The sequence below is a fragment of the Odocoileus virginianus genome, chromosome 4 (assembly GCF_023699985.2).
Source record: "Odocoileus virginianus isolate 20LAN1187 ecotype Illinois chromosome 4, Ovbor_1.2, whole genome shotgun sequence".
Lineage (NCBI taxonomy): Eukaryota > Metazoa > Chordata > Mammalia > Artiodactyla > Cervidae > Odocoileus > Odocoileus virginianus.
Genome location: NC_069677.1, coordinates 20,710,524 through 20,724,794, shown reverse-complemented (window position 1 = coordinate 20,724,794; position 14,271 = coordinate 20,710,524). Strand labels below are relative to the sequence as shown.

The window sequence follows — 14,271 nt, the reverse complement described above, 5'->3', positions numbered from 1 at the left end:
GATAGTCAAGGCAGTCATTGCCATGACCTTTTTTGAAAATTTGTTTAATTGATGTGTAGTTGAGTTACAATGTTGTGTTAATTTCTGCTATACAACAATGATTCAGCTCTCTCTCTCTACACACACACACACACACACACACACACACACACATTTATAGTATATTTATGTATATATTACATTCTTTGCCAGCATGATTTATCACAGGATGCTGAGTACAGTTCTCTCTGCTATACAGTAGGACCTTGTTGTTTCTCCATTCCTTTTTATAGAGGCTGAGTAAAGGTTACCACTGTCACGGGACTTAGAACACAATAGAAACTCAGAAAATGTTGATGGGTTGAATGAATAACTGGATAACTGACACAACTACCTATTTTAAAAACAAGGGACTTCAGGCTCAGAGAATTTAGGAAACTTGTTTAGGCTCCCAGCTTGTTACTCCCAAGGCTCCCAAGTTGTTAGGTAACAACTTGTTACTTGTGAGTAACAAGGCAAGACTTGCAGTTCTGTCTGATTGCCTTTATACTATGCCTTTATACTAATTTTGTTCAAAGGGTACCATGTATTGTATCCCAAATTGCAAAGCAGTGTTTTTTTTTGTTTTTGCTTTTGTTGTGTTGTCTGGTTTTCATTTATGTTTGTGCTGCTCCTCCTGAGACTGGAAGTTGTTGTCAGAAAGTGATTGTCCTTCCCACCGTGCCTATGCATATTAGTTTAGTGAAGTTTAGAACCAGGGTGGCTGGTGGCCAACTCACTCCCTCTGCAGTTTCCTAGGATGTAGCTCCTGAGGGCCAGGACTTTGGTCCCAAACATCACCACTTTCTAAGAATACTCTAGGATAAACTCCGCTTTGTGGAACACATGAACACGTGGTTTCCTTTAAGACAAAGTTCGCCAACCCCTCTGCACATTAGCATCATGATTTCAGTCCCCACTCCAGACCAAATGAACCAGAATGTGTCTAAGTGTGGAGTATGGCTGTGTGTATTATTTTAAAAATGTACCTGGTGGGAAGCCAGATTTTGAGGTTCAGCATTTCAGGCTCTTTTCTGAAGGATCCTTACCTGTACTGATTTCCGCATGTGTAGCCAATCCTGACGCTGAGCTCTCCTGAGACTTGAGGGATTGGAAAAGTGATTCTCTACTGGCTCTTTTTTCCCTGAGAGTGGGAATAGATCCTGCTCCTCAGCAATGCTGAAAACATCACAGTTATGATTGAATAATGCAGTCTGTTCCTGGAAAACCATGTTCTGGTTAAAAAGACGGGCTTTAGAAGTCTGATCTGATTCCCATCCCAGCCTTACCTCATTTCTACCTTTGAAACCTTGACCAAGTGACTTAACCCCTGGTTTCTTATCTATAAAATAAGAATAAAGAAAGGTTGATGGCACTGAGATAATGCATGTAGTTTACTTAAGGCAGTGTCTGCCCCAGAGGACAAAATACAGTCATTTTCTTTTATGTCTTTGTTATGCTTCTTTGCAGTGCAGTATATTCATTTTAGTGAAACATGCTTGCTTTTGCAGCCCTAGGTGGGACTCCCTCTCCCAATTTACCTCCTTACCTGAAGGTTCAACCTAAGCAAATATGTGAAAGTGAAAGTTGCTCAGTCATGTCTGACTTTAGCGACCACATGGACTGTACAGTCCATGGGATTCTCCTGGCCAGATTACTGGAGTGGGTAGTCTTTCCCCTCTCCAGGGGATCTTCTCAACCCAGGGATCAAACCCAGGTCTCCTACATCACAGGCAGATGTTTTTACCAGCTGAGCCACCAGGGAAGCCCAGGAATACTGAAGTGAGTAGCCTATCCCTTCTCCAGCGGATCTTCCCGATCCAGGAGTCGAACCGGGGTCTCCTGCATTGCAGGTGAATTCTTTACCAGCTGAGCTCCCAGTGAAGCCCAAGCAAATACGTATCTGTAAACAAATCCCCTCATGGTTAGACCCAGTAATGACTTTTACCAGTAAGTCACCAGGTTCTCCATCTCATCCGATTTGTTACCCAGGCCTTCGTTCACCCATTCCCGAACCATTCTTTCTGATGAATTTGGGGAACCTATTTTGTTTTCTTGTTACTTAGCTTAACTTCTTGTTTTGTACTAAAATGCTTTTTATTGTGTTTCCTTCCAAAAGCTTTATATATTTACCACTGGTTCTAGTACTATTCTAGTCATTGCTCCTTTTCCTGTTGTCTATGCATGTGTGTGTATGAGAGAGAGAGAGAACAGGGAAGAGAAAGAGAGAATAGCCATCAGCCCTCTGCTTCTCCTTCCCATCCATGTGCCCATCGAATCTGCAAGCTGTCTCTGCAAGGACCATTTAAGCAATAACAGTGAAGTAGTATAATTATTTATATACAAGCAGTGACAAAGTCAGATGTGTCCTCAGTCCAGCTTTTAATACATGATAATGATTTCAGGATTCACGGAGCTAAATAGCCCTGACAATAGGAGACTGGATATTAGTACATTATTTAAAAGTAGAGTCCAAAAAAATAGTAAATCTCAGTTTGCTGTATGATGTACAGAATGTGATATCACACCTTAAATGGCTATTGGTTGACATTCTTTGTATTTTCTAAGGCCATATAGCAGTGCCATATGTTAAATGTATTTGCAGAACAAAAGAAGCCTGTTCTATAGTTGGGCTTGTATTTAATACATGTGAATTGCTTTCTCTGGCTTAATGCTGGCAAATTATTTTATGGTAACTTAGCTGATTCTCTTCATGTATGTTATCAATGGATGGAAAGCCACTGAAAAGTCTTCAGTCAGTCTAAGACATAAATAGACAGCATTAGGGAAATTACTGTTGTTCATGAAAAGTAAGATATATTATGATGCCACAGAGATTTCTTTTATTTTTTCAGCCAACTCATGGTTAACAGTCTGTCCCCTAACTGTCTTGCATGCAGATGAAGTGTTTGGGCAATAGCTATCAGCTGTTATCCTGACGAGCAATATAAAACCATACACCCCTTGGAACAGTAGCATGACTTGTCTGAACATTGTATTCACCTGAAGAGCTTTTAAAAAGTCCAGTCCTAAGACATCCCAACACAGACCCAGGAAATCAGAATCTCTGGAGCTAGGACTCAGACATCAATGTTTTTTGTTTTTAATTCTCCAGATTATTTCAACATACTATCAAGGTTAAGACTAGGACTTAAGTAGTTTGCAAAACTTAAGCAGTCTTAGGACAAGGGCTGTCCTAGGACTTAAGCGGTTTACAAAAACAGGTTGTCTATTATTGCATGCATTGGTACTACATGGCTCCATAAAGTAAAAGCTGTGCTGGATAGAAGGTGCCATCATCCTAGAACCTTCAGTGAATGGCATATGGACCTGTCACACGAAGAGTACAAACTTGTTCTACGATCTTTTTGTACCTTCAGTGGGAGATAACTTCTGAATAGGTTTAACAGAAGCTGTACTTTAGGAGGATAACTCCAGTGGGTGCACAGAGGGTAAAATGAAGCAAGCTTTTTTTCTAGAAATAACTTGCTATCATTTCACTACCCTGGTATAACCTTATTGATTCAACTTTTGGAACAGGACTTTGTTCAGAATGTATTTTAGAAGGTACTTAGTATGAAAGCTGATACATCACACAATTGGCATGTAGAGTTTCATTATAATATTTTAAAATGGAATATTAATTTTGCTTATGCCTGAAAATTCTAAGTCAGTTAGCAAGAATGATATGAAGACAAATGTGACTTGGCTTCATGTCTGCATAAATATACTAGTTTACTTATTTCTTTTTAAATTTTTTATTTATTCTTTTTGGGAGTGCCACATGGCATGCAGTATCTTACTAATAGTTTCCAAGCCCAGGATCAAAACCTCCCCCCGTGAAGTAGAAGTGGAATCTTAACCACTGGACTGCCAGGGAAGTCCCAGCACTTTTGATGTTGAATAAGGCTTCAATTTGGGAGTATGTTAACTTCTTTTGCCATGGCACCAACTCTCAAAACTACTGTGGATATTTTTGGTCTCACCTCAGAAACAAGCAGGGTTTGCAGAAGGTGGTCTATGATCTACTGTATTAATTCTGTACTTATCACAAGTACATCATTTTAAAATGAAATTGTATTTTCATATTGGGCAGGAAATAAATTCACATGACAAGAAGAGAAAGCTGAAACCATTAAAAAGGAAAATCCAGATCCCACTAGTTTACCTCCCTAGTTTAACTAGATTTGCCTGTAATGTCATTCTGTACCCATGCCATTCCTAAAATAACTTTTTCAAAAACTAAACTTCTAGACTTAGCTCAAGTGGTTCAGTTCAGTTCAGTTCAGTCACTCAGTCATGTCTGACTGTTTGTGACGCCATGAACCGCAGCACGCCAGGCCCCCCTGTCCATCACCAACTCCCGGAGTTTACCCAAACTCATGTCCATTGAGTCGGTGATGCCATCCAACCATCTCATCCTCTGTCGTCCCCTTCTCCTCCTGCCTTCAATCTTTCCCAACATCAGGGTCTTTGCAATTCTGCTCAAGTGACAAGACTACCATAAAGCCTTTCCATTCGCTGTTGTTGTTTAGTTGCTAAGGCATTAGCATGTTTAGTTGCTTTAGCGATCCCATGGGCTATAGCTCACCAGGCTACCCTATCCATGGGATTTCCCAGGCCAGAATGCTGGAATGTGTTGCCATTTCCTTCTTCAGGGTGTCTTCCTGGTCCAGGGATCAAACTTAGATTGGCAAGCAGATTCTTTGCTGTTTAGCCACCAGGGAAGCCCTCTTTACATTTGTAAGAGGGACTAAATCAGAGAGAACAGAACAATCAAGAATTCATTGCAATGGCCCATGAAAAATGATAAGCCCAATGTGGTCAGCAGACATGTGAGGGAAAAGAAGCATTTCAGAGATTTTGCAGAGATTGTGATAGTTGCTAGGGTAAGGGAGATGAAGAGGGAGCGGTGATAAGAATCCCTGACTGGCTCCATGGTAGATTTAAAGCCATATGTACAACAAATAAAAATACAGGGACATGTTTTTATTAGTTCAGGCATCTCAGTTCACTGACAAAATTCTCCCCAGGCTGTCTAACCCTATACCATTAGGTTACTATGCTGATCTTTGCCAATAAGCTCCTGTCTCCAGCCTTGGGTCTGATCTTGACCCTTAACTTCCCATTGGCCCCTAATCAATTATGTTTCCCTTCATGCTCTGATGCCTCCAAGTCTGGTACCATTCCCCTGGTTTTTCTCCTTTAAAAGCACTGAGATACTTCTCTCTAAGATGGGCAGCAAGATCATGAGATGCTTTTAATGATGTGTAGCACCAGCCCCTCTAGGAGCGACTTTCTTTCCATTGTGAATGCCTCCGTAAAAGGCATAGTTTGTAAATTTTTGTTAATGCAAAAAGGGAACATTCGGGCACCTTTTCTGTCCTGCTGATGTGTGGGGCTATTTTTAATTTTTGTTCTTCGCTCTTTTTCTGTGCCTGTGATTTTAAAGGTGCCAGACTGACTGCCCTCCAGCCTGGTGTCCCTGATTTCTCCCAAGAATAGGAAAAGTACAGGAGGCAGCCGTGCTGGTCATGTCTGGGTCTAGCATATTAGCCTGACCCGCTCTGGAAGAATATTCTCCAAAATATAAAGGAAAAGACTGTTCCTTGTGAGCACAGTCCATCTGCTTTCATAGCTGCAACGACAAAACCTTGCTGTCCTGCCACCCAGCCACTGCAGAGGTTTTGGATCCAGGAAGCCTAGCCACTCATCCCCTCTTGTGGAAAAACTAGAATGTTTTTTCCCTTCCATCCCTACTTGTCACAATTCCATCCTTTAAGGTTGGACTTAAACGCCTCTTTCTCCACAAAACCTTTCCTGAGCCCTCTCAGGTGTAGTGTTCCTTCCACATCTCCAAAGCACTTTTTCAGATGACGCCACATTTTGTCATGTGATTGTAGGATGTATATAGTCTCACAATTAATGTGAAAGGCAGTGACGTGGTCCAGTTCCTTTCCAGGTATCATACAGATTTTGTGTTGTGTGCTAAGTCGCTTCAGTCATGTCCAACTCTTTGTGACCCTGTGAACTGTCGCCTGCCAGGTTCCTCTATCCATGGGATTCTCCAGACAAGAATACTGGAGTGGGTTGTCATTTCCTTCTACAGCATAAAGATTATAGAACTGGACAAAAAGTGAATAGCTAAGGAAGTGAGAATTCCAAACCTTATCTGACCTTCATCCTGACCTTCAGGGCTCTGTTCTGACCTTTCCCATTAATCAGTGATTGAGATTTTCCCCTAGATCCTCATGGGTAGCTCTCAAACTCTCCATAAACCATGTAAACTCAGGCCTTTGGATTCCAGATTTGACACTTTGGGCAACCATGCTCTGGAATCATAATTGCTACCTCTACCTGCCTCATCGACCACCATGACCAATAGTCAATAACATTTGGCCAGAACAAATTTTTTTCCAAAGTGTGGTCTACAGATCACTGGTAGTCCCTGATGGAGTCTCAAGAAGTCCAGTTTGGTGTCTAGAAAAGGAAAGAGTAGTAAATAATTATTTTGTTGACTTGCATTTAATGAATATAAAATGTAAAAGTATAATATTCACAGGAATCCAATATGCTTTTAATGAATCATCACATTCTTAATGATTACATATGTACCACGAAACCTGTATGGATTGGTGGTGTTTAACTGATGTTCACTAACAGTGCCATTCAGCTCACAGTATTTTCATATTATTAGTATTTTTTTTCTGCTGCTGCTAAACCTACATTTTAAAAGGATTATTATTATTTCATTATACTATTTGTTTACTTTTCCAGACTGGATCAGTTATTTGAGTGATCCTTTTAAAGTGGAAAAAATAGTCGTAAAGATAATACCATAAAGATCAGTTCAGATAAATATTAAAAATGTGTTAGTGAACATGATGCCAGTATAAATACTGGGAATGAATCTATATACACTGGAGTAAATGTGATTACTTTGCACAAGCAGTCGAGAAAAAAATTTTTGAAAGCTGTGATTATGATGTAATTTTTTAAATTATATTTTATGGATTGGTGATCCATTCACCTACAATTTCCAGTATGTTCTTTGTAATGAAATATTATCAGATAGTGGCATAAAGTCTCAAGACTTTTAACATCCTTTTCAAACATAGTATAGTGAACTTTCTAGTAAACCAGTTGAGTTTTTTTTTTTTCCCTGAATAATTGCAACAGTGGTGCCATATGGTAGTCCTAGCTTTGTTACTGAAGGGAATGACAGTCTAAAATTTTAAAGTATTTTCTTAGGTTATACATCTTATAATAAAAACAGATACAAGTTCACACTTGGATATAAATTTGTAAATCAAGCTACACAGTTTATTAAAGTATATCAGATGTCAAAAATATGATATCAAGACTTCAAAAAAATATCATGTGCTGAAAAGTTTGACATTTTTTTCAACATTTAATATTTCTTATTCTTTAGGAGGAAAATGTTCTATAGTTGGGTCTATTCTTTAGTGGGGAAATGTTCTATAGTTTGGACTATACTTTAGAGAGGCATTCAAATTCTGGAACAAAATATATGAAGAAATACTTCCCAGGACCAACGCAACCAGAAGGAATTAGAAACACCTTTGACTCTTCTCTCCTGAGTTGAAATATTTAACCCCCATCCCTTTTCGGTGTTAAATGGTAGTCATCCAATGTGATGGAGCACTGAAAGCAGCCTTTAGTAAGAGGTTTATCCATAGTGTCAGCTCTGTGTGTGATCCTGAAGCACAGAACTAAGCAGAGGCAAGACTGCAGAATGGTTAGGACCTTCAACGCCGAAGTTAGACTGCTTGGGTTAGAAGGTAGTTACCCACTTTTGTAACCCAGTTCCCTCATCTGTAAGATAAGAATAGCAGTTGTACTTGCCATATAAATTGTTGTGAATATGAAATAAGTTAATATACATAAAGCACCTAGAAAAGCACTAGGTTTGCTAAAGTTTATTTGTAAAAGTCTGTCGATTCTTGCTGACATTTCCAGTGAACTTGTAATAACCTGTTGAGACTTCTTCCCTTCATAGACATAAAGAATAAGAAGGGGAAAATGAATGTGACTGTGGCCTCTGGGTTAAGATTCCCAAAATGAAGCCAGTTATGGATATAGACTGTAGCCAGCACAATGCCTTTCAATGACATAATTTTTTTTTTGAAATTACATTTTAATGTTCTCATTAAAAACTTAATGAAGCTTTTTTTTCAAGCTGAACACATGTCTGTATGTGGTCAGGAGCCCCAGGAATCAATGTAATAATGCTGAAAATTTACAGAACACTGGGCTGGACAATGACAATCAAGACCATAAGGGTCTCAGAACCCTACAGTCTGTGGAACTGTTGCATGATTAAGGGATATTCAAACTGTAAACAGATTTAGAGGCAACGCTGAGTTGTAATATATTAAAGGGTGTCAAATGTAAGAAATGAGACGTATTTCTTCAGGCCTTAAAAGACAGAACTGGGACTATTGGGTAACAATGAGGAAGCATTCCAGCTCAACATGAGAAAAAACAATCAGTACTGTCTGGAAATAAAAGACACTACTTTTTTTTTTTTCTTGTCTGCCTGTCACTAAGGACTGGACGCAGAGGCTTTGCAACCCAGGCTTTTGTAGAAGGAGCTGAAGTTTGAGTTTGGACCCAGTTTGCTCACAGTCTAACTGGTAGCTCCTCATAGTAGCTCCAAGGAGAAAGAATTCTGTGCTTTCCACTCCCGCCATCCTGAGTCGAGTTCCTCTTGTGTTTCTGTGTCAAATCAGAGGCAGAGCGCTGGCCTCCACATCAGAAGACCTGAGTTCTACTTGGTCACTTCCCAGGGGACCTTGTCTACGAGAGTCAGCTCTCAGCTGATTGTAAAATCCCCACAGCGCTGGCCTCCTGGTGGCTGCCACAGTCACTGTGACCCTGATGATGATGGCAGTGGCGGTGACCCTGTTGCTGCTGTTGACTTGACAAATGTAGTGTGTCCCCCATGCAGTCCTCTTTAGAACTAAAGGTGTTCTTTACTGCCAATCCCTTTTTTCTTTCAGGCCGCTGTGCTCGCTGTGGGGAAAACGTAGTTGGGGAAGGGACAGGATGCACTGCTATGGATCAGGTCTTCCACGTGGATTGTTTTACCTGCATCATCTGTAACAACAAGCTCCGAGGGCAGCCCTTCTACGCGGTGGAGAAGAAAGCCTACTGCGAGCCCTGCTACATCGTAAGTTCAGATTTGGTCCTCGGGTAATTTACTAGAAGGACTTCTATGGCAAAATATCGATCACTCCAGATCAAATGTAGCCTCAGGTCTTTGCTTCTGATTAGATTTCAAAATGTGCTAGTGTATAGATTGGCATATCTTAATTTTTATCCCTATGTCCCTTATTCATTTGTGGTCAAAAGGTGCATTGGCTGGGGCTACCATACAGTTAGTGGTCTACCAGGAAGATCAGTGCCCTGGGGCTTACAAGCACGTATGTACAAGCTAACACGTTCCCCCTTGAAGTATCAGGTTTCCCAAGTAACAGAGTCACACCTCTTATTATTAAGCCTCACTCTATATCTGATGTCATATTTGTAGATAAACATGTTGCAGGGCCTTGGGAATTGTAAGTACTCTTTCAAACTCCTAGGTCGCTTGAATCACCTTCTTTCTACCCAGAATTTCTCTTACTTGTCATTGTTATTTAGCCACTAAGTTGTATCTGACTCTTTTGGGACTCCATGGACTGAAGCCCCACCAGGCTCCTCCGTCCATGGGGTCTTCCCAGGCAAGAATACTAGAGCGGGTTGCCCTTTCCTCATTTCCTTCTCTAGGGTATCTTCCCGACCCAGGAATCAAACCCATGTCTCCTGCATTAGCAGGTGGATTCTTTAACACTGAGCCACCAGGGAAGCCCTTTACCTGTCACACCCAGCAAATTTTCAGTGATGCAATTAGATAAACTATTGATATTTTAGGGTACCTTAAAGGAAAATAGTTGTGCTGTTTCCTTTTTTAAATTCACAATTATAATTTAATAACATAGTTGAGTGACTATAAAATACTTGTTGTCCCATTATCTTAGCTGTTTGCCAGGCTACTTAAATCTACACATTAAGCTGTCTTCTGATAGAGCAGTTTGGTAAATGAACATAAACTTTTAAAATCTAAAGTAAATTTCCTTGCGATCCTTCTACATGATTTTATCTCTCTGTTGAATGCTTATCAGCGGAAAAAGTAGTGCTTTTTTGCAAACCCACACAAGAGGCATGATTTGGCCCTCAGCCCCCACAGCATTTCAACATAAGAGAAACCTCGGGTGCAACGTATTGGAAGATACATAGCTTGGCGGAGCCCTGGGGTTCAAGTTTACTGCAGAAGTTTCTGGCCTCATTGGGATTTTCCCATAATCTGACAGCCCTAACTCATTGCAGCCCTGGAATCTGTAGCACAGATCTGAAGTCTTTTTGAGATTAAGATCTTGCAAGATGAAATATTGTTTTGCATCTCTCCAGTTCAATTTTATCTCATTTTCCTCCCTAAAGGCAACTTAGTCACATATAGCATCATTATAGTGCCACACAATGTCGGAGCTGGAAAAAAAACTTAAGATCATTTGTCTAACTCGTCTCTTTAGAAGTGAGACTACAGAGAGGAAGAAAATGACTTCTGTCATTTTATTAGTGTCAGAGCGGAGATTAACTTCAGTGGTTCACACTAATCTCATATTCAGTGCAGACACAATAAGGCTTTAGTTTATTCAGAATATAAATACAAACACAGTGATGTCCCATTGATTTGGAAGGAACAATTACATATCAGAAAAAGTCTAGTGAACAAAAATTTACATCTATAAGAAATAAGAATGTTTAAAATATCACTCTTAAAAACCTCTGTTGAAAGAAAAAAATCACAAAATCCCCTGTAAATAAGGGGTGTGGATTGTCATTCACAATGATCTAGGACCACAGTGAAATTATTTATTGCAGTGGTCTCTTTGGCAATGTCAGCAGAGCTTCCAGAAGCATCTATGGCTGTTTGTCCATACACTAAGTGACCACAGAATACTGTGTTTTTTTTTTTAGTTCTTTTGTCTGTTTTTCACCCTTTTTTTTTAGAGTGCACTGTTGATTCTCATTACTTAGCTGATGCTCCCGTGGCTGCCTCCTTCAGTTTTCATCTCTTCCTAGCTAGGAATCACATGGACAATATTGGGAAACAGTATAACACAGTATGAAGAACATGGGTTTGAATCTGGTTACATCACTTAAAACTTTGTCTCCTCTTAGGGAAAGTTACTTGATCATTTTAAGCCTGTTTTCTCATATATAATGGTGATGATTGCAGGATTTTTTCCCAAGACTTATGAATGTGAAATGTGGCAATTCTTGTAAAGCACACTTGGCTGGCTCAGGGAACAGTAGTGGGATGAGTATTGCTCTGAAATTAATTTTGATAAAATTTCTGGCCTATTTAGCACCTTTGAAAGTGAGCACCTAACGTGTGCAGTGAGATGCATCATGCTTGAGAAATCTCAGACATAACCCTCTCCCATTTTTAAATGCTTTGCCTACTCTCCTGAGTGTGTAGTAAAACTGAAGAAAGTCTAAGCTGGCTAATAAGGGCTTTTACTCTGGTAGACAAAGGTTTCTGTCTCCGTTTCAGGCATAGCAGTTCATTGGTTCTTGAGGATGTGTTTCCTTCAGCCTTGGTTGCCTGTTACTATAGTATGCACATGACAGTGAACACTGGGTGATATTTAATCACATCCTTGGAAAAAGTGAATGAATTCAAATAATGGAAATTCTTACCATCCTTTTTGACTTCATTCCCTCTGAAGAAACTTTAATCAGAATTTTTCTTTAATGAGATCTATCCGTGGTGACTCTAAATGTAATTTAATTTTTATCAGAATTCAGTTAAGCTTTACTCAAAGACCCTTGTTCGATATTGATTTCAGAGTTAAGCACAGCACTCAAGCCCTCAGATGGATGTTTTAGCATTTTAATTTCTTCTGAACTTTAATAAGACCAGTAAGCTGCCACACTAAAAAATGTAAAGAGTTCTCTTCAGTGGGATGCTGGGAGGCTGGGAGGATAAAACAAAATGTTTGTTTTGAAGATGGAGTTTGTATGAAGGAGAGCCGTAGGGCTGTGTGTATCTCTCTTGGAGCCAAAGCCCTTAGAACAGGAAGCACCAGCAATGTCATTCATTCAATTGCCTCTTGTTCCATTGGTGGAAAGGAGATGTCTGAAAAACGTCCTGTACAGAACAGAGAAAACCTATCGCTGGGCCTCAGTCTGTGCCTTTTGTTGTTATTGATGGAGTCAGAATAGTGGAGATAGTGGTTTAGTTAGATAATTATTACCGTGTAAGGACCACCCTGTTTGATGTTCTGAGTTCAGGAAGGAGACCAGTCTAAAGTAATTTAATTTATTCTTGCCTAAATTAGTTATCAGTTATTTACATAATTTAGGTAAACGTGCACCAGTTATGGCTTTATGTTTGATTCAATGGTTATTTATATTTTCCAATGATGTCTTAAATCCTTAATTCTTACATGTATATAGCTGTAATTAAACAAGTTTGAGTCATTAAGGCCCTATAATCCTCTTTACTAATTTTATACATGCTTTCTGTTGTATTTTCTATTGACTGATTTAATATAAATATGCATATAGCTTTCCATTGTAATAATTTCCATTTTTAGCTTTTTGTTTGTAAAGTTTTAAATTATGTTTACATACTACATTTTAAAAACATTTGCCACTAGAAAGACATTGGGTATTTTCCAATCTTTTAGTATTGTATATAACATGCCTATAAATAACTGAGTAAAATGTTTTATGTTATTTTATTTTGAATTATTTTTTAAACCAAAATCCTTTGATTTATGTTACCAAGTTTACAGCAATTTGGAGAACTTTTACTAGATTTCTTTAAGAAGATTTTTTTCCTATTTTCAGAACTGGGAGCAATAACGAGACCAAATGTTAAATTATAACCTTTATCCGCTTTTGAAGAGGTTTGTTCACATTTGTTTTGAACCAATTTAATAGGTACATTATGTAATGGTTTTTAATTTGAGTTTTTATAATTAGCAAAATCAGTGAGATTCTTTTCTACTTTGATGATAGATCTCTTAGTTTTGGTTATTCTTGTGGATTTATATAAATGAACAGATTAAAATTAAGAGCACTAAGCTTCCTAGGGAAGAAAAGTAGTATAATTAAGTATACATGGTTCTAGTCCTTGCCCTCCTGGTGTGATGTTAGAGACGTAATTTAATTTCTGAGTACCAGTATCCTCGCTTATTAAAGGGAGGTAATAACTTCTTCCCTGTCTTCAAAGGGAAGGAGTGAATAAAGGTAATATTTTGTACACCATGAAGAAAGGGTTTACTAATATAAGGGCTTGATCTGATTAATAATATAATATTTGTTGCTTTTTCCCTTAGCTTAATTTGATAGAATTTAGAAGTCCTCCAAGTTTTGGATAATTTCATAGCTGCAGTTGCCATGGAAATACTGAAATAAATAGATGTCATAGAAAGAGTGTGAGGACAGATATGAGAAGAAGAAGTTCATGTTTTGCTCAAGAAGATTTTTGTGTTGGCATAGGCAGCAACTGTGTCTCCCACTTCTGTGGCCTTCTGCCCTTAATGAGGCAGGTTTACTCCTAAGTACAGATTTATAAAAGAGTTGCTGTGTTCTCAGCATCGCCAGAGTCTGGACCTAGAGACCTAGTGCATCAGAGAGTCTCAGCAAGTCTGTTTATGAAATGGCAGCCAAGGATCTTTGCCTAAACCAGGGCTCTTTCTCAGAGTGGATGGAATCCAACCCTTAACTCTCCAGCAGTGGATGTTAGCACAGACATTTTTATTACAGTTACAATCTAAGTGATTAAAAGACCTCAGGAAATCGGAGGCCAGCTCCACAGGAGACTAAACACTTGAAGGTTCCTGAATTTGGCACATTAGTGGCCAACACACTTGTAGCCTTTTGCTCTCTCTGTCACTGAATAGCTACGGTCAAAACATTCTAACTTTTCAAGCTACATTAAGAGGCAAGTTTTGTACCTCCACAGGGAAGTTGTCCTTTTATATGCTCAGCCCCTCTTAACAAAATGTTTTAAAAGTAGTTATGGCCTGTGCTTTATGTGGGTATTAGTAAAGGACCTGAGAGTTTAGACTAAACTTGAAAAATTCACATGAACTTCCCTTCTTTTTTCTTAACTACCCATCTCTGCTGTCTCATCTTCCTCTCCCTCTCTCTCATATACACACAAATGCGCACTCA

General features: G+C 39.1%; 1 protein-coding gene across 12 annotated transcripts in view; it reads left to right on the top strand.

Moving 5' to 3' along the window:
- LPP (LIM domain containing preferred translocation partner in lipoma) overlaps positions 1–14,271 on the top strand; it is a 719,231-nt gene that overhangs the window by 585,314 nt on the left and 119,646 nt on the right. For all 12 annotated transcript variants that reach the window (XM_070466247.1, XM_070466252.1, XM_070466251.1 and 9 more), the window contains one exon: positions 9,042–9,211. In XM_070466247.1, the coding sequence (XP_070322348.1) occupies positions 9,042–9,211 (170 nt within the window). The remainder of the gene's footprint in view (positions 1–9,041; positions 9,212–14,271) is intronic.